Raw genomic sequence first — 22,623 nt, 5'->3', positions numbered from 1 at the left:
CAAATATATATATATCAAATACAAAAATATGTGTAAACATAACATATACACTCACACATAAATTTTAATAAAACACAAGCAACAAAAAAAAAGAAAGAAGAAAAGAAAAAAAAAAAGAAAAATCTTCTTTGAAACGTTTGTCTATCCATCTGTACACTTTTCTCATTAAAAAGAACAGGGGTCAAATCGACCTTTTCAAAGAATTGATTCACGTGAAAATGACCAACAGCTTTCTAACTTAGCCTGGTATCCACATCATCTCCGTATATGTTTGTAATTAAATATAAATACATTTTACACCCAAATCAACACTTTTACACCCAAATCAACACATTTTACATCATTTAAGAGACAGGCTGCTCAACGCTGCCTGTCCTCCACTTCCCCATACATACACCCAAAAAAATTGTTTAATCTTTCAACAAAAAACAAACCAAAAATGCGCAGTAAGTAATCTCGACTCCCAGTCTGAGGCAATGAGCAGAACATCTTTTGGCCAATAAATGCTTCACTCGAGGGTTGGGGGGGGGGAGGAGACGGAGCCAGTTTGATTTATAAAACTTGTGTAAATAAAGTTAGTAAATCTCTGTATGTGTATAGGTAAAGTAAATGCTCTGTACAGCTCATTACTTGGCAGAAGCAGATGACAATTTTTCATAAAAATGACAACAAAAAAGATGTTGAAAAGTGATTGATTGTCACCCCCTCCCCCCACAAAAACCCCCCAAAACCCATGATAAAATTGCATGATCTCTGCATGAGCGGGGGAAATGAGCCAACAAATGCATAGCGGCCGTACAGCAAAGTAAGACTTCTGGTGGTAGAAAAAACCCAGACCACACCAAAACAAATAATTAAAAAATCACTGGATGGAAATGGACGACAGCAGACTTGAAGTAAGACACGAAATGGACGAAGAAATTAGAGAAAAAAAAAACATGTTGAAAACCGTTTGAAAAAAAAAACGGACCCAAAAAATGGAACTAATGGTACTTTCATTTGTACTGCTCAAGTACCACAACGATAATAATCATAATATAATATAATAGATCTTCTTCTTGTACCAAGAAATATATATCGACAGCCCAGTGTGCGATTCTGCCTTACGCCATTTTGAAAAGTGACGTGCGACAGAATCACACAGACTGTGGCAGTTGATCCGGGCAGTTGTGGCAGGATTAGATCTACATTACCCACATCACACAGACAGGAAGCTGTCGCAGGATTAGATCTACATTACCCACGTCACACAGACTGGGAGAAACGAAAACCGGACACACACAAAAATAGTTATCTAAGATCTCCCCCCTCCTCGTTTAGAGGTGGGAGGGAAAAAAGTGAAAGTTCCGAAATTGAAGATAGGCCGTTTTGTAAGAAGACACTTCAATGCAATGACACAATCTAAATGTTAGCAAAAACCTTTCCTGTACAAATGTTGGAGCGTATGTCAATGATTACGGTAAGTAAAAACGTGAACTGCTCATACAAGTACTGAATTATGTAGGAATATCCAACAATTTGGGAGGAAGGGAGGGAGACGGAGAGAAAAAATGGGGGGTGGGGGGAGGAGGGGGAGAAAGAGAGAGAGAGAGAGAGAAAAGAGGGGGTGGGTAAGAGAAAGAGAGAGAGAATGAAAAAGACAAAAAGAAAAAGGGGAAAAACAGAAAGAGGGACGGAGAGAAAAAGGGCAGAGATTGACAAAGAAAGAAGAAGGAAAAGCGGGAGAGAGAGAGAGAGAGAATGAGAAAGAGAGAAGGAAAAGAAAAAAAAACTTCCAACAAAACCCCCCTCAAACAGTGGTGACCATACAGCCGGGAGTCATCTCCCCTTCCTCCGACCGCGTGCTCGTCAGGTACGACTTCCTGCGCCGCGCCAGCAACATTTCCGTCTTGGTCATGGGCCGGTCGTCTTTGTCGTTGGTGTTGTCCCCATCATCACCACCGTCATCATCGTTGTTATCACCCACCCTCGTCGTCGCCGTTGTTGTTGAAGACTCGATGCCCATCGGTGTACCCGTGCGATTGTTCACGCTGTTGCTGTTGTTGTTGTTGTTGTTGATGATGATGTTGTTACTACCACCACCACCACCGCTGGTAGGATTCAGTTCAAGAATAAGACCATCGTTGCTGCTGCTGTTGTTGTAGTTGTTGCCCCCGGCAACGTTATTACTCGCAGCAGACGGAGGGCTATAATTAAATGGTGCTACAATGGCCGACGGGCTAGACTTGTGCTCGGGTCGCAGCGACCCACCGACGACCTTTGACCCCGCGGCCCCTGGGTTGGTGTTGACTCCCTGGTGACACACGGCGGGCACTCTATCCTCCTCCACCACCTCCCTGGTCGGAGACAAGAGGAGAGAGTTCGACGACGTTGCCGCAGCAACCGTGACCCCCGAGTCCTTCTGCTTCCCCCCGCCACCGCCGCTGGATTTATTCTTCCCCTTGGAGGAAGACGAGGAAGTGGAGCCGTCCTTCTCCTTGTTGGAGCGGCCCGAACCGAACAGTTTCTTCAAACTCTGCGCGACCTTCGACTTTGTCTTCCCCCCAGTTTTTTCCTCCCCTGACTTTCCTTTCTTCGAGCTCTTCGTCTTGTCTACCTCCTCCGAGTTGTCTGCCCCTGTGTGCCGCGACCCCCGCTGATCCGCTGCGGCGCCGACGTCCTCCCGACCCGCCAACATGGAGGACAGCGACGTGGAGGTCGCGCTAAGGTTGGCGCGCGCCGCGGGGGAACCCACCGAGTCGTTGAAGGAACACATAGATCTACACGTCTCGTCCGCGTTGGGGAGCGTCAGGTCACACGACGCGTTGTGTCCGCTCTTCTTCTTCTTGCGGAAAGTGCTGGAGTCGATGTTGTAGGAGGAGAGGGAGGAGGTGGTAGAGGGCTCTAGCCACTCAACAGAGTCGCTGGTCGAATCCACACACCTGTCCTTGACGACCCGAAAGCGAGCTTCTGACGAGGATGAATCGAAAACGTTGTCCAGGCTAGAGTTTCCTTCATAGCGCCCCGCAGCAACCTCGACATCATCATCATCATCGTGGTCGTAGTCGAAAGAGCGGTCGCTGACATCCTCATCATCATCGTCGTTGCAAAGTTCGAAAACCTCCCCTCTCCTCACTCCCGTCTCCGGCGAGTCAAAACTCCCTCCCCTCTCCTCCTCCCTCCTCACCACGGCCGAACCACCGCTCCTGTTGCTGTTGCTGCTGTTGCGGTCGCTCCCTCCTCTCCGGAGGTTGCCAGGAGCCGCCCGCTGCTGCCCACCGCCCACCGCGTTCCTCGGAGCGCCTGTCGCGGTCAGGCTAGAGATTTTCTCGTAGGTTGAGCTTTTGCTGATCCCGTCGAGCAGCGAGTGAGACTTGCCAGAGCTGCCCAGCCCGCAGTTGGTGGGGAGGGTTGCCGCTTTGGCTCTCACCCCCGAAGGAGGCAGGCTGCTGGGCTTGTGCTTCCCTGGCGCGCTGGCTCCTCCTGGGGGCGTCTTCGTGAAGACAGGGAGGCGCGAGGAGGAGGAGGAGCAGGAGGAGAGAGGGCTGTCGCGACTGGGGGAACGGTCAAGGCTGCCGTCTCGCTTCCACAGACTGGCGATTTTACTGGCCACCTGTGGGGAGAGAGAGATGTAGATAGATTGTACATTTATACATAACACATACAGGCTGGCGATTTTACTGGCCACCTGGGGGGGGGGGGGGGAGGGGGATGGATAGATATATTATACATATGAATAGATACGTGTTTGTATATTTACATATAACACCTACAGGCTGGTGATTTCACTGGCCACCTGGGGGGAAAGAGAGAGAGATAGAGAGGGAGTTGTAGATAGATGGATGGACATATGATCGTTTTTAAGGACAAGCAGGCTTATCCAAATATCGGGGATTTCCAGAAATCTTGACCTACACCAAAAGTGGGCATCCTGCCTATAGGAGAAGTTTGGTTTTTAGAAAAAACGCTCCTTGTCTTTTAAAGAGACTGAATAAGGATCCAAAAACTTTCACTTCCAAAAAATAAATAAGAAAATATAAAAATAAATAAACAAACAAATAAATAAGTAAATAAATAAGTAGATAAATAAATAAATAAGTAAATAAGTAAGCAAATAAATATGTCAATAAACAAGTTGCAGACACAATGAGTACTGGCATGAACTCTGGTACGACCCAGGCCAGAGGCAGAGAGGGAAGTGGGGCTAAAAATAGGCCGCTGTTGGGCAGGTAAGAAACATGAACCGTGACAAGTAACAATCACCCTGGCCCACTCACCTGTTTCTTGCCCACGGTGCCGGGCGGAGTGCGTTTGTTCGAGTCCGAGGATGGTGACGAACCGTCTGACCTTCGGGGGGTCGGGATCCCAGAACCGGATGAGTTGGACGCACGCCGCACGCCATTACTGCCGCCTGCGGGGCTCGTTGAATGCTGATTGGTTGCTTGGTGCAGGCTGTCGCTGGATGAACGGTTCCCGCTGTGGTTGGACGCCCCTGTTCTATTATTAGCCACCTGCGACGGGGTCTGGGGACTTTTCGTATTCCCGTTGTGCGGTTTCGCAGAGTGCCCAGTTTTGCCGCCGGAAGCGGGCGACACTCCGGAAGAAACGCTGCCCCCAGATCTACGATCGCCGGCGCTGCTGGGTCGGCTTGTACTGTTATTTGGCCCGACCTTCCCACCGGGATTCGACCTCCCGCCTTGTCGTGGGGTGGGTAGGGCAGAGGGTGGGGACCCCCCGACACCACCACCACCACCAGTCGTGGGAGGGACTGCCACAGCGACCACACCACCGTTGGGAGCTTTGAGAGCGCGGCGCACCGACGGGGGTGCGTCTTTGGCGTTCCTCTGCATCTGCATCTGCTTGTAGACGGGCTGGACGTCCTGACCGCTGTCCACCACAAAGTTGAACGAGTCCAGGGCCTTGCTCCATGAACCAGGCACGGTTCTCGACGAACCACCACCACCACGGTTGCTGCTGCTGTTACCAGTCTCACCTCCAGAGTCTAACGAACCTGAAGAGAACCGGTTCGGACCCCCTTCTGCTGCTGCTACGGTAGACGACTTTTTCTCCCTCATCATCACTTGCCCCTGATGTTCTTTATTCTCCTTATTCTCACTCGACGGCGGCGACGACGTTAGTTTTCCGTTGTTCGCCACAGACGAGGGGGAAGAATTCATCCCCGCTGCCGATTTCTTCGAGGAAGCAGGGGGACCAGACATGTTTCTGCGCGCGGTGGAGTTGTTAGCAGGCCTACCTGGCGTTATGGAGGTGTTGGAGGGTCTGGCCGGCGAAGCGCTGGCAACTCTACCCACTGCGCCGCCAGACGGAGGTGAGGTCTTGCCGGCCGGGAGATGCTGGCCGTTCACTCCGCGCTGTGACAGCCTGCCACCCGGGTTCGAACCTCCACCCCCTCTCCCGCGGCCCGCCGGCTTGTTCAAGTTATTCATCCCGCCATGGGAGGAGGAAGAGGAAGCGCCTCTATTCCCCGCGCCCGGTCCACCCACCAACCGCCCTCTTGCAGCACCAACAGTCGTGGATTTCTCTCTAGGACTTCCATTTCCGCTCGCAGGTTTGGAACTTCCAACCTCCTTCCTCGCCCGGGGAGAGACCTGAGCTACGTTACCGCCTTGCTCTGTTCCTTTAGGGGGCGTTCGCTTCACGCCGTTCACCGCACCACCTCGCTGGGATCCGAACCCTGGCTGGTGCCCTCCACGCCCACCAGGGGCGCCTACCCCTCTACCTACTGCACCACCACCACCGTTGCCGTTAGTAGCTTGACGTAAACCACCTCTCGCCGATGCAACACCTGCACTGTTACCTATGGCAACCGCACGTTTGGCGCCGGGGTACAGCGGCTTCCTGCGCCCTCTCACCGCCTTCTCGTCCACTTGTTTCTGTGCGACCACGCCCATCACACCCCTACCTCGGGGCCCTGGTTTCACGATCTTGGGCCGACCTCTTCCCGCTGCCATGCCGCCGGGCGCCTGGCTCTGACCGTCGGCCAGGGTGGCGGTCGCCGAGGAGAAATCGCTCATCCTGTCCGAGGTGTTGGACCACGTCGCCGAGACTTCCGAGTTCGTATCCGAGGCGTAGTCATTGGAGACCAGCGAGATTGTCTCGTTCTCGATGAACAGATCCTCGTCTACCGTACTCCCGCTCATCTTATTCGTCTGAATCTCGGACACGATAAGGTTCACGTTCTCCTCAAGGAGGAGGGAGGTCTCCTCCGAGAAATTCTGTCCGGAAAACGGGACTTGATCGTATTCGTCCCCCAGATAATCATCATCATCATCTTCCTCTTCTCCTTCCTCGTCTTCGTTGTACGTGTAATACCTCACCTCATCCTCCCCTTCACCATCGCTGTCTTCCTCCACATCCTCCTCATCAAACTGTTCGCTGTACCTCTCTCCTCCTTCCCTCCCGGAAAGTTGCCCTCCTCTCTCTCTATACCCATCCCCACCATCTACTCTTCTGTCTTCCATCTCCTCCTCTTCATCTTCCTCATCCTCCTCGGCTTTCAGGGTCATGTTCGATATATCGCTGACGATGCCGCTGATGTCCCGACCCAGATCCACCGACATGTCTGAGTCTGCTGTGACCTCCACGACCCCGTGACCCCCGAACACGGCAGCATCGATGTCTGCGTCGTCCTTCAAGGCCAGCAAGCCCGCCATACTGTCGTTGGAGATCTCGCGGACTCTGGCGGCAAAGTCACTCACGTTCTTCTCCGTGTCGCATTTCTCGGCGCTGGAGCTGCTGCTGCGGTTGCCCACATCACGACCACCGTCGCCCACGGCAACACGACCACCACTGCTACCACCAACACCACCGCGACTGCTGCTACCATCGCCAGAGCCACTTCTAGAGGCCGACACCCTGAAAGGAACAAAATAAATGGCTGGGTGAAGAGGGGAACGGTTTGTTTTGTTTTAGTAGAAGTTTTTAAGGCGCTCGCAAACTACAAAAGAGGTAGAGGGACAAATGACGATAGTAAGGATGAGGAAGGAAAAAGCAGGAGTTCCCCCTCTGTTGTTTGTTGTTTAGTAGAGGTTTTACGGCGCTCGCAACTGCATAAGGTCATAATAAGAGTGCCAAGGGGTGGATGTCAACAGAGAAGTCCAAACGGGGAATCAGACTTACTCTGCTCACCTCTCTAGCCTCAACAGCACAAAGTCTGCTTCAACTATCAAGGCACCCCTGAAATAGTGGGTCACAAGAGTGTGACAAACACAAAAGAAGTTGAGGAAAAAGGATGATACTAAGGATTAGGAAAGAAAAAGTAGTAGTTCCCTGTTGCAGGTCAGGCACAGTTATGAGCGTGACATTGATGCATCAGCGCATTTACAATTCTACAGTGCATAAGAACATGTTAATGCCCCCTCTTTGGGAAAGGCCTAAAGACACTTCAGTCAGTGGCACTGCCCGGGGGGGTAGCACACAAAGACACTTCAGTCAGTGGCACTGCCCGGGGGGTAGCACACAAAGACACTTCAGTCAGTGGCACTGCCCGGGGGGGAAAGAGAAACAAACTTCATACAAGACTAGAGTTACAGTAAGAGTTTTACGGCACTCGCAACACAATAAGGTCATATAAGTGCCGAAGATTACAGGTGTTACAAGAGAGTGACATACACAGAAAAGAAGGAGACAAGGGTGACAGGTTTCTGATGTGAAAGACGGAGCAAATCACACGACCCCAGCACTGACCTCTGCTCTGTGCAGAAGTTCTGAACCTCCGGGCACTAACATTTTTTTTTTCTTAAGAGTTTTACGGCACTTGCAACACAATAAGGTCATATAAGTGCCGAAGATTAGAGGTGTTACAAGGGAGTAACAAACACAAAATAGAAGGAGAGATCAGGACGACAGATATTCGAGAGGAAAGAAGAAGCAAACCACACCAGAGCACCCGCCAACCACCCACAGACAAATAAACAAACCAACAAACACTGACCTCTGCTCTGTGTAGAAGTTTTGAACCTCGCGGCAGTAAAAAACAAACAGACAAACAAACCCACAAACAAACACAAAAATGACCTTGGTACTGACCTCTGCTCGGTGTAGAAGTTCTGCACCTCGGGGCAGTCCCTGACCGCGTCCAGCGAGTCCAGCGAGCCCTGGTATCCGCCCCACGCCCCTCGGCGATTCGCCTGTGCCAGCTTGTTGCTGATGTCCTTCTGCATCTTCTGGAAGTTCTCGCTGTCCTGGGAGTGCGAGCGATAGCGCGGCCCGCCGCCTACTTCTTCCCCCGCTCCTCCGCCGCGGTGCGACGACGATGAGGTGTAGGAGTCTGGCTGCGCAAGCCCGTGCGTGGTGTGAGCGTCTTCCTGCGACATGCGCCGCTGTCGTCTCCAGCTGCTGTAGCGAGACTGTCGTCTGCCGTGGGCGTGCGGCGGGTGCTGCTGGTGAGGGTCAGGGGGAGGGAACTCTAGCTCCAGTTCAGTCGTGTCCGAGCAGCTACGAGTCATCAGTTGCTTCTCGTAGCCCCCACCCCCACTGTTATAGTAGCCACCGCTACCACCGCTGTACCCAAGGTCAAGGTCGCGACTTCCGTCTAGCGAGCTCTGAGACCCGCTAGCCGAGTGGGCGCCCGACGGGTGTTGGTGGTGTCGGCTGCCGCTGTGGTGCCGGGACACAGACGATGACGACCCAGATAACTGTGACGACGACGATAACATCATCCCTGATGACGACACGCCACCACCACCGACAGCGCTGGGGATCTCCAGCGAGGCGCTCTTCGTGATCCCTCCGTGACCCTGACCCCTCGAGTTGACCCCACCGCGACCTCCGTTCCCACCAGCACCAGCGGCACCTTTCTGTATGGAGAACTTAGCGCGCGTGTGTCTGCGTGCGTGTTCCTCGCCGCGTGGGATCCTCGACTTCGGCATGGCCGCGTTGATGCACTGTTCCAGCAGCGCTTGTTCTGACGGTGTGGGGTCGCAGTCGGCCAGCTCGTCATCATCATCATCATCATTGTCATCTCTCGCACGTAGCCCCCTGCCTACCATCGCTTGCGACGAAGAAGGGTTCGAACCCTGGCCCATCACCGCGGTAGAGCCAGCAGCCGTTCCCTTCACATCTTTCTGCGGACGACCGTTGGTGGATTGTCTGTCTGCGGTTGTCGATGTAGCAGCCGCGCCAGAAGTTCTCTCCCCTTGATCAGAGCTATTTAAAGAACTGAGAGAAGAGTTGCGAGAGAAGCAGACGGGCGTGTCCTCCACCGTGAATTTGATTGGCTTATCTCCCTTGTCGCCAGCCACGCTGCTATCCTCGCTGGACTGACCAATCACGTGGCGCTCGCCCTGCGGGAGACAGCTGCCTGCGTAGTCGTCCTCCGCCTCATCAAGGTCGCACGCTGCCGAGAGCGCAGAAAGGTAGCCGGAAGGCACGAGGTTCGAACCCACACCACCACCTCCATGTGAAGGTTTGTGTGCCGGTGCGAGGAGCGGGCCCGGGGCGACACCCATCATCGATCCGTCATCATTGTAGCAGCGGTCGTCCACATCACCGCCGCCCAGCGAGGAGAGAGAGTCGCTGCGGGAGAAAGTGACGGGCGTGCCCTCCACTCCGTACGTGTGTAGCGTGTCATTGGACGGGGGCGAAAACGTGCCACCACCACCACTATTGCTGTTGTTATAAGGGTCACCCATTCTCGCTACATCCACCGACTGATGTTGATTATGTTGCTGCTGCTGTCGTTGCTGTTTCTTGACACCCCCACCAGCAGACATACCACCCCCACTACCCTGAGCTCTGTTCACCTTCTGCCCACCCACTCCTTTCCCCTCTCTCTGAGCCTGCAATCCTCCATTACCAGACGCTGAAACAACGCCCGCTGTGTTCGAATGTTCGATCGAGTCGATCGTCAAATCGCTCAACGAGGTCGCTGCGGAAAAATTCCTGGGCGTTCCCTCGACGTTGTAGGTCTTCACCGTATCCACGGCGATGAAATCGGTGAAGGGCGCCACTAGGGTGAGGTTGGACGTGCGCGGGACAAACGCTGACAGGTTGCAGTCTCGGCTGTTGGGTTTTCCCGACCCTCCTCCTCCGTTATCGTCAGGGCCACCTGGCAATGCTGAATTATCGCTAGGATCGCCTCCCCCGCCCCCACCACCACCACCTCCGCCAGACTTCCTCGAGTTCTTATTCTTGGGCATGCCAGATTGGATCATCTGCGACAGAAGCAGTTCCTCACTCTCCTCACAGACCGAACTGTTGTCGCTTTTCGCGTCGTCACCGGGTGATTTCCCCGACGAAGACGACGATTTCTTCGGCGAGTTGGAACTCTGCGTCAGCATGCTGAGGTCGCTGAGCGAGGTCGCGGCCGAGAAGTTCAAGGGCGTGCCCTCGGTGGCGTACGACTTGACGTAATCCTCGCTGAAATCTGCATACTCTTCCACGTCCTGCATCATGGGAAGTAGGCCCGTCTGGGAAGTTTTCCCAGAATTCTTTGTCATCGCTGTCGTTGTTGATGATTGTGGTGGTATTGTTGAAGCTGCCGCTGCAGTTTTGGCGGCCTTGTTGAGGATGGGCGTGAGGTTCTTGCTTGCTGACGGTTTTGTTGCATGATGTGCGGTGGCAGAACCTTGTCTAGACGCAGACTTGGCCGTCTGTTGACTGCCCGACTGCTGTTTTACCGACTGCTGCTGCTGCTGTTGGCTGTTGCTGTGGGTAGAACCCTGCGACGCAGCCGCTGTTGAAGCTTTGGCAGCTGACGACGACGATCCCGACTTCGGACTATTCCCCTGGTGACGGGAGGAAGAAGAAGAAGAAGACTTTGAACCTTCGGGTTTACTGCTACCGCTACCACTACTGTGTCGCTGGCTTTTTGAGGAGCCCGACGGCCGAGGGGGTTTCGAAGCGGACGACGACGACGAAGGCGAACTCTGACCTTTACCCCCAGCCGCCGCTGCCGCCCCTACCCTCGACGAAGACGACCTCTGACCTCCTCCCGTATGTCCACCAGCTGTCTTTGACCCCCCGCTACCTGCGGCGGTTTTACCTGCGGCAACAGAAGAACTCGCCGACGATGAAACAGTTGCGTCAGATTTGGTGGGGATCCCCGACGATCGTCTCTTGGCGTTTCCGTCGGACGAGGGTCGGCGCGGCTTGCGGGCCGAGCTGGTGGGCGTGGGCATGCCCGAGCTGATGCACTGCGCCAGGATGTCCTCTTCCCCCTCGGAGACTTCCGACATTGACGAGTCTTTGTCTTCCTGTTTGAGCTGCTCTGTCGCGGGGGACCATGGCTTCACGCCGCTCGCCCCAGACGCTGATGATGTTGTTGTTGTTGTTGTTGCTGTTGCCGCAGATTGTTGCTGCTGATGTTGTTGTTGTTGTGCTGGTGATGCTGAGGGAAGACTTTGCGCTGCTGCTGCTGATAATGAGGCTGATGTGGTTGTTGGATGTGCAGCTGATAATGAGGCTGATGTGGTTGTTGGATGTGCTGCTGATAATGATGCTGATGTGGTTGTTGGATGTGGTTTGCTTTTGGGTGCTGAGGAAAAAAACACAAAGAAATTTTCAAAAAGACTGTCAATTTTTTTGTTTTAGTACGAGTTTAACGGCACTTGCAACACAATAAGGTCATATAAGCGCCGAAGATTAGAGGTGTTACAAGCGAGTAACAAACACAAAAAAGAAGGAGAAGAGATCAGGGTGATAGATGTTTGATAGGAAAGAAGGAGCAAACCACACCAGAGCACCCACCAACCACCCACTGTCAATTTTTTTCACCCATATTGACGTGATGTAGGTCATTTCAAGGGCAGGCGGCGTCCATTCCGGGAGAGTGGAAAGGTTGAATTTCACATTTTTTATTTTTTTCCTCCTTCATCTACCCACTTTAGATGCTCAATAACTGTAGAAAGGGACACGTTGACAACAGACTTGTGTGCTTCCTTTTCGTTACTCAGGGTTCATACTGAGCACGAGATTTTTTTCCCCCAAGACTTTTCCAAGAGTTTTCAAGACCAGACTTCTTTTTTCCGAGACAAATAACGTGTCATTTCGGAAGAAAATTTTTCGTTCAGCATGCACAAATCCATTATGATACACTTCAGAGTGCGTTAAGTCTAAGCCTTCTAAACTTCGGGGCAATAATATTTTTACAATACATCTAGTTTAAAATTTGTTTTTTCCAAGAACTTTGAGGTTTTAGTTTTAGTTTCAGCAACAGTTTTACGGCATTTGCCACACAAATAGGCCCTAGAAGAAGCTCTAGAATACCTCCATATCAGCAACCATACGCTATAGCACTCACCTAGATCTGACGAAGAACTGGGCGGTGGGAGCATCTGCGTGCCCCAGTCTCTTTCCTTGACCTTGGGAAGATTCGGCTCCTCTCCCTCCAAGGTCATTGATCTTGTCGCTGCCGTGATGGCCTTGACCCCTGACCTTGCGAGCTCGTCCCTGTCAAAGCCGGAAGAAGTGGCCATGACATTGTTAGCTTCACCGCGGCTTTCTGACGACGAGGATTTCTGTGTTAGCCGAGAGGTGAGCTCTTGTGATGAGGGTTGGGGCTGGGACGACAGTGAGTTTTGTTGTTGTTGTTGCTGCTGCTGATGTTGCTGTTGTAGGGGATCTCTCGAGTGTGCAGGGAACCTGCGAGTGGGTGTGGGAGGGGCGGGTAAGGAGGATGATGACGAGGAGGGGAGCGCTACTGCTTGCTGCGAGGTGGTGTGGGATGAGTTAGGAGGCTGGCTGCCTCCGTATCCTAGGTAACTGTGGTGTGGGTGCTGAGGATGTTGTTGTTGTTGCTGTTGTTGTTGACTGGTCCCAGAGCGAGGCGGGGGAGGTGGGTGGACCAAATCATCCCCCGCTGTCTTTGTCGCCGACAATAGAGAACCGGGCACAGACGTCTGCTGGGACAAGATATTCTGACCCGCACCAACCACCGCCTCACCACTTGTTGTCGTTGTTGCCGCTGACGACGAAGAAGGAGGCATCATCCTCATCATCATCATCATGGAAGCCGGGTATCCGTACGGGTCGCTAGCATTACGCTCCATCGCCGCTGTCGACCCCTGACCCTGTCCGCCACCTCTGGTGTGACCCACTGCCGATGACGACCGGAGGTCCAGGTGATCCACGGACAGAGTATCCTCCCTTGCCTCGTCCATGGTCAGGCCGCTGAGACTGGTGGTCTCAGAGAGGTTGGTGGGTGGCGTCCCTTCCTCTGCGTAGACCACGGGCACCTCCGACTTGCTAGACGACGACTCTGTCTCGGCCGACTGCTCGACTAGCGTGGGCAGTGTGGCAGTCCGGCGCTGGGACGAGGTTGGGGGCGTGCTGGGGGTGGCGGTCGGCCCAGTTGCCGCTGTGACCGCGGGGAGGTGCTTTTGGAAGGTGCTGAAGGTCAAGGGCGGGGGCTCGTGTTCCCGGTGGAACGAGGAGAAGTCGATTGGTCGGTCCTCTTCCTCGTCGAAGCCGGGGAACCCACGGAGCATGGGCATCTCTTGGTTCCTGGGGGGGTAGGACGGTCGCAAAAGGTCAAAATTTATCATAATTTTGTCATTACAGGCGTTTTATGTCCCCTCCACACAAAATTAGGTCCCATATCATTCAGGAGGTCCGCTGTCTATAAGTTTTTGAATAAAGTTTTACAGCACTTGTAACACAAGCAGGTCATATAAATGGCGAAGATTAGAGGTGCTACAAGAGAAACATGCAAAGAAAAGAAGCAACAGAGAGAAGGACGAGAGATATTTGATGGGAAAGAACGAGAAAACCACACTAGAGCACCCGCCAACCACCCACCCACTGACACGACCAAACAAACGACACACCATGACACGACACAACACGACATGACACAACACGGCAAAACGAACGACACGACGGACTGACCTCATGGCAAAGTTGATGGGTTTGTCCTCCTCGTCGAAGGCGGCAAAGTTGACGAAGGGCTCTGGCTTCACGCTGTTGGCGGCCTTGTGGAACTCCAGCGACACTTTGGTGGGGCCCTTGGGGGGCGCGGGGCTGGGGAAGTCTCGGAACCTGCTGGTGGGGGAGGGGGGTGGGGGGGGGGGAATGATAGAATTATGGGCAATTAGTAAAAGTTTCGTGATTTTTTAAAGCTTGAGAGTCCTCGGAAACTGAAAATTTACATTTGTTGTGCATTTGATCAATATTTTTCAGTAAAATGTACACAGACATTTTTTCCATAGACATAGAAGGTGTTGAGCCAAAAAACAAAAATTAGTTTAAAAAATGGACAAACTGGAGGACAATGCTGATATCTTCAATTTCATTATTTTGTACAGCGCCTCATTTCACCACGATGCCTCACATATAAAAATGTTTATACAAAGTTAACTATGTGTGTATGTGTATGTTTGTTGTACGTGTATATGTGCGTGTGCGCGTGTAGGTCATTGGGCCATGCATATATCTATTAATAGAAACTTGCTTACCTTCGCGTGGGGGAGTGAGCGCGGCGTGGGCTGGGCGGCATGGACTCGCTGGGGGAGTCTGGGATCTCGCTAGGGGAGACCACCTCGCTGGCCCGCCGACTGTACTCGCTGACCACGGAGCTGTGCACCGACTGAGTGTCCAGCGAGCTCAGGGACTCGGGCGAGCTGGACCGAGAGAACATCAGAGGGGTCTCTTCCACCTGGTCAAAGAGGATGGAGGGGGAGGGAGGGGAGAATAAAAAACAGTCATTAGTTAAAGCAAAATAATCATAGAAATAAAATTATAATAAATATAGGTGGTCACTGATGAGAGCAAAATGAAAATAACAATGAATAACAAATAAGAATTGTTAGTTTTAGTAGAGGTTTTAAGGCGCTGGCAACTGCACAAGGTCATATGAGCGCCAGAAGATTAGAGGTGTTACAAGAGAGTAACAAACGCAAAAAAGGACGGGAGATAAAGACGACAGATGTTTGGAAGGAAAGAAGAAGAAAACCACACCAGAGCACCCGCCAACCACCCACTATCAATGGCTAAAGCAAAATGATGATAAACATACAAATTATAATGACTAAACGTGGTCATTGATTCAGGCAAAAGGAATAAATATAGCAATAATAAATAACAAATAAAAGCAGTCATTGGTGAAAACAAAATGAATGTAAACATAAGTAACAAAGAAAAGTGATTACCGGATATCGTCAAATGAAAGTAACATTAAAATAATGAATAAAGAGATGGTCAACAGAAGGGGGTCATTGGTTATATATTTTTTAAAATGAAAATGAAATAAAATAATGAATTTAAAAAATCAAGAAAGTCAGACAAAAGAGGCTATTTGGTGATTTACCCACCTGGTGGTTTTCGTCAAAGGTCACCGTCTTGCTCTCGCGCTCCGTCTTGTTGGGCAGGGGCGGGTTATTTCGCCTCATGCTGGAGCCCCCGCCAGCCGCCCGAGTCGCCGCAGCGTTCTTGTTCTCGATGACGGACACGACGAGAGCCTCGGGCGTGTCTGGTTCGTCCAGGCTACCGGAGTCCTGGGGGGGGGGTAACAGAATGGGGTTATATGCAGCTAGTGTTTTACAGCACTCGCAAGACAATTAGGTCATATAAGATGAGAGGTTTTACTAGAAAGTAACATACACAAAAAGAAGTAGAGGTAAGATTCAGTTTTTAGTAAAAGTTTTACAGCACTTGAAACACAATAAAGTCATACAAGTACCGAAGATTAGACGTGTTACAAGAGAGTAACAAAGACAAAAAAGTGAGGAGAGGTAAGAATTAGTTTAACTGCACTTGCAACACAATTAGGTCATACAAGTGCCGAAGATTAGAGGTGACCTGTGTTACTAGAGAGCAATAAACACAAAAAAGAACAGATAAGGAGGATAGATGTTTGATAAGAAGAAAAGAAGGAGCAAACCACACCAGAGCACCCACCAACCACCCACAGAGCATACATAGATGTGTTCTGTGAGAAGATGTGAACAAGTCAAAGTGTTTGCCATCCCTCTCAAATGTACCGTCCGTCTCCCATAGGACTGAGCCTTCCATCTAGTGTTCAGGGTTCATACTGAGCAGGAGACTTTTTTCCCCCAGGATTTTTCCAAGTGTATTCAAGAACAGATTTCTTTTTTTTTCCACGACAAATAACGTGTCATTTCAGAAGAAAATTTGTTCTGGTGTGGTATTTTTTTATTCAGAATGCATAAAGTAGAATCCTTCAAAACTTCGAGGAAATATTTTTACAGTAGATCTAGTTAAAAATTGTTTTTTCAATACTTTTCCAAGAATTTTGTCAATTTCCCAATATTCCAAGAGTTTTTCATGTCTTTGAAAATAAATACAAAATTCCAAGTGTTTTCCAGGTTTTCCATGACCAGTACGAATCCCGGATGATGATCCACACTGTCTCCTATATGAGCTTATTAGTGTTGTTTGCGGGGGGGGGGGGGCTAAAAACACAAACATAAAAACAATATTCCAAACAAAACAAACTCACCTTCTCCCCCTGCCTCGACTCGGCCATCCCTCCATCCTCCTCCTCCTCCACGGTCCCTCCCTCCTCCCGGCCGGCCGGGGAACCCACCTCCCCGGTCAGACTGGCCGACTTTCCCCCCGACGTGTCACGACGCGCCTCGCTACTGTGTAGACTGCTGAGCGACGACACGCGAGAGAAACACACCGGGGTGCCTTCCTCGTAGTAGGTGCGGGTCTGGTCCAGGGCGCCTGGGGGGGGTTGGAGAGTTATAGATGAGAGTGTTACGCCACTTGCAGCACAATCAGGTCATATAAGTGACAAAGATTAGAGGATTTATTAAGAAAGTAACATACTAAGGAAAAACAAGTTTAGTTTTTAAGTACAAGTTTTACTGCGCCCTACAAGTTTTACTGCACTTGCAAATCTCCACCCACAAACTGACCTGTACCATCACTCACCCTGGTATCTACCCGCAAAATAAAACCACCAACGCCAACCGAACCGAACCATCAGACACCTTCATTTCCACCCGCACCCACAACCAAACAAATTCATCACTCGTCATCCTGTCCACCCGCAAAACAAAACCACGGAAAACCAAGCCGAACCCCACCCGAATCGAACCATCACTCACCCTCGTTGGAATCAGCGTGAAAGTTCTGATGGAGCGAGGTCCCCGTCTCTCGAGCTGTGGGGTCTGGCTGAGATTCAAACGCTGTTGACAGATTGGGGGGGGGGGGGGGGGGGGGGGGGGGGCAGGCGAGACCACACAATGAAAATTCACCAAAAACATGGACTTTTACCACAGTAAAATTTTAATTCATAATCCTATAATCTGATGGAAAACAAAAAACAAGCAGAAAGAGTGAGATACTCGATGAAAATCCTTCCCACTCGAGAACTGTCTCCACACAATAACAGTCATTTAGTGCAGGAAAAAGTACAAATTAAGAAATAACAAATAAAGTACTGATGTAGCAGGATCTTGATCTACCAGTGGCACCATCAAACCATCCAGGACTTTAGACAAGACAGAAAAAACCCCGAAACAAACAAATGTCTTTTTTTTTTTTAGTAGAGGGTATTACGGAGATCGCAACTGCATAAGGTCATATGAGCGCTATAAATTAATGTCTTCAAATGACATCAATGTGACAAAAACATCACATACAAATGGTCAAAGATATGTTGACATAAAACAACAAATTAAATATAAGTCAAAAACTAAAAGATAAAAAATGAAATACACATAAAAAATAAAAATGCAAAAAATATAACAAAGATTTAAAAAAGTAAATCCAAAAATTAAAACCGTAAAAAAAAAAAATTAAAACCCCACAAAAAAACAAAAACAATCAAAGATAAAATGCAAATAAAAGAAAACAATAAAAAGAAAACTCACAAATAAAGATTAAAACCAAAAAAACCCACAACCCCCCACAAAAGGAAAAAATAAAACGTAAAAAAAGAACAGACACAGACCTGATCGTAGCGCGGGCCCCACCACAACGGTAGACCCTGTGTGTCTGTCCGTGGTCTGACTGCCTGAACTGCTAGCCCCGGGGTCGGCATCGACCCTCAGACCCCCGCCACACACGGCAGTCGCTGAAGTGGCAGAGGTGGTAGCATCCATCTCACTGTCCCCTGCCGTCAGCGTGCGATCCCCGTCCAGCAAGGTCGTGTTTTTACACGTGTCGTCAAGGTCTTTTGTTGTATCGCCCGTTATTGAGGAAGAGTTTATGATAGCCGACGCGTTGCTGTTACTGCTGTTGTTGTGGTTGTTGTTGTTGCCGGAGGAAGCAGAGATAGAGATGTTGCCCACACGACCACCACCACTTTCGGCAGAAGCCATCGCCGTGCGACAGTCATGATGCGTGCGACACTTCCCAGAGTTATTCACCCCTCCTCCTCTTTGACCTTCACCCTCTTCCTCTTCGTCTTCCTCCTCCTCCTCCTTCCCGTGCTGCGTCAGATCGGTGAGGGAGGTCGCCGTGGACAAATAAGGCGTGCCCTCGGTGCAGAATGTGCGGACTTGATCGTCGTTCGAGCTGTTATCCAACTGTTCGTTAGCGCGCCGCGCTTCGGCGTATTTACACTCAACGCAGTGCTGTTCGTCGCGATACGGATGAGAAAGACCGCCACCTGTCCCTGCTCCTCCTCCACTGTTAGCTCCTCCCCCTGCTCCGCCTCCCACAACATTAGCCCCGCCCCCACCGCTACCACCCCCAGATCCACCACCACCAGCGTTATTCTCCGCGGCAGAATCACGATACCTCAAGGAGTAGTTGATGGGCTGTTCCTGATACTCGGATCGACAATCCGCCTCGGATACCTCGTTATACCGCAGGCTGAAGTCCGTGGGCTGATCCACGACAGAGTCGAGATCCGTCTCGGCGTAGGCGCTGAGCTGCTGCATGGTCTGCAGACGTAGCGACGGGCTGTTCTGGTGGGCGGCCGGCATGGGCGAGGAGCCGGGGAATGGAACCCCCGCAGCATGGTGGAACATCTTGCCCTGCCCCCCGACTACATAACCCCCTACACCACCCACCACGCTCGGCGAGGAGCCCGACAGGTGGCCGGGGGGCAGAGAGGAAGTGTTCCCAACGCCGCCGCTGCTCAGACTAGACAATTCCGAGGAAGGGAGATAACTCCCGGGATATCCACCGCCGCCGCCATGATGGTGTAGCACACTCGACGAAGACGACAATGGGTTCACAAACGGCTGCATCTGGTTCGCGGAGTGATGACCTTGAACACCTCCACCTCCTCCAGGAAACGGTCGATGGTAGCCCAAACCTGCCGAGAATCGCCCGTGGTTCGCCGAGTTGTTCATCCCACGCATCGGCGACGAGATGAGGGCCGGGTTCATCATCAACGAACCACCACCACCAGTACTACCGGCCGGTTCGTGCATCATGTTGTGACTCAGATCTCCCTGCGAACTGGGCCCGACCCTGAAACCCCCCGTAGCGCTGGTGTTGCTGTTGTTGCTGCTGCTACTGATGGCTGTGTGGTGGTGCAGCCCCCCGTAGCCGGCAAAGTTCTGATCGGACCCCGTGCCCCCCGCGGCCACAATGGCCGAAGTAGGAGGCTGGCTGTCCTGGTACTTGAGGCTGTAGTTGACCGGTTGGTCCACGTCTGTCTCTAGGCTGGACAGATTGGACATATCTCCTCCACCGTCTCTCGACATTGCAACACCTGGGGGAAGAGAAGGTAAGGTAATTTTTTTTCTTTTTTTTTTTAGTAGAGGTTTTACAGCGCTCGCAACTGCATACGGTCATTTGAGCGCCAGAAGATTAGAGGTGTTACAAGAGAGTAACAAACATAAAAAAGAAGGAGGGGAGATAAGGACGATTGATGTTTGATAGGAAAGAAGAAGCAAACCACACCAGAGCATCCATCAACCACCCACAACGTAAGGTAAGGTAAGTGAGATAAGGAAAGATAGATTAGGCAAGACATCGAATTATAAGACAGGATAAGATAAGATAAAGTATGATGCGGTTATAAGATAAGATAGGATAAAATAAGATAGAAATGAATAATTACTGATAACAATTAAAGAAAACTTTTACAGGAGACGGAGGTAACCATTTCAGTCATTCACAATTGTACCTACTTTATGTAAATTTCCTTCTTTTTTTTCTTTTTTCAACATTTAAAATATAAATTTCAGCAATATTTTCCGACTACATACAACCGATACCATAACTTAAGAAACTAATTTTTTTTTTTAAAGAATTAAAATTTTGGGCTTAGTTCATAATAAAACAACTGGTCGATGTTATCACAAAAAAAATAATTTTTTAAAAATCGTAGCGTTGCACATTCTACCACCTGGCCGACGTTATCTTACCTGGCAGTCCACTAGAACTGACAGCAGCTTGCGTCGCGTTGTTCGAGGAGGAAGCAGAGGAGGCAGACACACGCGGGGCAGCCACGTGTTCCCGTAGCGACTTGGGGTGCGTGTGCACCTCGTAGTGGGTGGCTAGCGGGTGTGGGGCGCCCGAAGACGACGGAGCTGATTGGGTGAGCAGCGAGGATTTTCCGTCAGGGGAAGAAAATCCCAGGGCCGGTTCCACGCCGGCGTACAGCGCTACCTCATGCATGTACTGGACGATCCGGCTGTTGGGGGAGGCACCGTGTGTCCACGCCAGCTGGTGTTGTTGTTGTTGTAGCTGTTGCTGCGGCTGTAAATGTTGGTAGTGAGGGTGCTGGTAGAGGCCAGCGGCGGGGCTTCGCCAGACGTGGGCGGGCACGTTGTTCACCAGACTACCACCGCTCATCGACATGTTCTGAGCCGACGACGACGATAAACTCATCTGTTGTTGTTGCTGCGGGTGATGATGATGGTGGGACGAAGGTGTGGGGTGTCTCGGGCCCGTCGCCGACGATGAGGAAAATTGGTTGCTGTTGTTGTTGCCGTGGCGACGACCGGCGTGCGGGGACTCCCTCCTCTCCAGACTGCCACCCTGGCGCTTGTGCAGGAGTTGTGAGGACCTGGCCAGCATGCTGTGTGCGCGGCTGCGGTCGTGGGAGATGTCCGAGTGAGTGCTCCCCACACTGTCCTGACTGCCTGCGCGAGCCACGCGCTGCGGCGACCTCACCCGCGAGCCGAGTGGTGGTGGGGGTGGGGGAGGGGGAGGCGGGGGCCCGTTCTCGCTGCCGTTCCGCGGCATCATCTGTCGACGAGTCAAGTGTTTCCTCCCGTCTCCTCCCCCGTGTTGTTCCTCCGCCGATCTCTCCATCATCCCGCGATGACCTACGACCTCTGACCCACCAGCCACCGAACTCCCGTGGTAGACAAACCTCCGAGGCTCACTCTCCGACCGGTGCAGGAGATCCGAACCCCCACCGCCGCCCGGCGATCCCTCAACACCTTCAAACTTGTCCGTCGAAGACGAAGAAGCCGACGCGGAAACGCTCTGAGACTGATGATGCTGTAACAGATCCGAACCCTGCCCTGACAACTTCCTTCCCTGCATCAAGGCCTGCCTCGAACCACCGTGATGGTGATGAGGATGATGATGGTGAGGGTGAGACCCCCCTCCACCTCTCTCCCCTCCTGCTCCTCCGGGCACCTCCCCTCCGTGCGATCTGTCACTCCCTCCCTCCGCGGAGGAAGAAGTAGCAGAAGACAGCAGGTTGCGGAGCGCGGCACTACTTCCACTAGAGATCATCTTGTGCCGGGAGTGGATGAGATTGCGGAGCATGCTGACTGCGCCCATGTCCCTCAGCGCCGTCTGATCCTGCTCACAGCGGGCAGACAGGTTCCACAACGTGCCGCACGCGTTACTAACAATAGTCAGGCTAGGTGAGCGCAGCTGGTGGAGCAAAATCTGGGGAACGAGACAGGAAAAAAAATCCCATTTGAGTTGAGTAAAGTAAAGGTCGTTGACTTTGGGAAAAAAGAAGCAAGTCAACATAAGGATGAATGTGTAGAGCAGGGGAAAAGTCAGACAGACAGGCAGACAGACAAATACATTGGAATTTGAGTCAAGTGATGGTGATGATGATGCTGAAGACAATGATGACAATGATGACAATGATGACAATGATGACGACTATGATTATGAAACGTTCAACTTTTTCAGTGTAAGAGATTTTGAATTCTAGTCTCCACCAATTTTTCTTTCTTTTCTTGTTATCTTCAAGCTTTCAACAATGATGACGATGATGGTGGTCATGATGACAATCATGGCAATCATAATGACTATGATGGTGATGACCATGATGATGGCAATAATGACAATGACGATGACAATGACAATCATGATGACTATGATGATGCTGACAATGATGACAATAACAATGATAATAATGATGACGAATGATGACAATGATGATGACAATAATGAAAACGATGACTATGATGACAATGATAACGATGACTAAGATAACGACAATGATGATAATGACAATGATGATAACGACAATGATGACGCCCCCCTCACCTGCAAACATCCGTGCTGTCGAAGCACCTGCCTGTAGTCCTCCCTCAGGGCGATCTGGCTGGAGACGTTCCGGAGAATTCCGCCGCCGTTCTCCACGATAGCCATGGTTTTGGCCACGCTTTTGTAGGTCAGTAGGCCAACCAGGAACTGACCACGTGAGGGGGGGGGACGAGAAATGGGGAACGTTAGATATATAACAAGGGCAATGGGGAAACAGGAAACATTAGCGAGACATAATGGTGACAGAAAAGTTAGAGATATAAAAGAAACGGGAAACTGAATTAATAAGTGTGA

The 22,623-nt window shown here is 51.2% G+C and overlaps 1 protein-coding gene across 2 annotated transcripts; it reads right to left on the bottom strand.

Moving 5' to 3' along the window:
- Nucleotides 1–1,703: 1,703 nt before the first annotated feature.
- LOC101860060 lies at nucleotides 1,704–22,623 on the bottom strand. Of its 2 annotated transcripts, none has more exons than XM_035973151.1 (13): nucleotides 22,330–22,623; nucleotides 20,232–21,714; nucleotides 17,858–19,573; nucleotides 17,010–17,090; nucleotides 16,397–16,623; nucleotides 15,249–15,431; nucleotides 14,394–14,593; nucleotides 13,828–13,980; nucleotides 12,242–13,443; nucleotides 11,459–11,476; nucleotides 8,029–11,386; nucleotides 4,257–6,855; nucleotides 1,704–3,592 (listed from the first exon to the last, which is right to left on the bottom strand). In XM_035973151.1, exons 1-13 carry the CDS (start codon nucleotides 22,432–22,434, stop codon nucleotides 1,790–1,792), a joined length of 13,128 nt encoding a protein of 4,375 aa, XP_035829044.1. In that variant the 5' UTR covers nucleotides 22,435–22,623; the 3' UTR covers nucleotides 1,704–1,789. The 2 variants fall into 2 exon arrangements, with proteins under 2 accessions (XP_035829044.1, XP_035829045.1); XM_035973152.1 differs by having other exon boundaries at nucleotides 13,828–13,977.

This window comes from Aplysia californica, unplaced genomic scaffold (genome assembly GCF_000002075.1).
Source record: "Aplysia californica isolate F4 #8 unplaced genomic scaffold, AplCal3.0 scaffold01035, whole genome shotgun sequence".
Taxonomy (NCBI): Eukaryota; Metazoa; Mollusca; class Gastropoda; order Aplysiida; family Aplysiidae; genus Aplysia; species Aplysia californica.
Note: the sequence above shows the minus strand (reverse complement) of the source record. Positions and strands in the feature narration are given on the sequence as shown.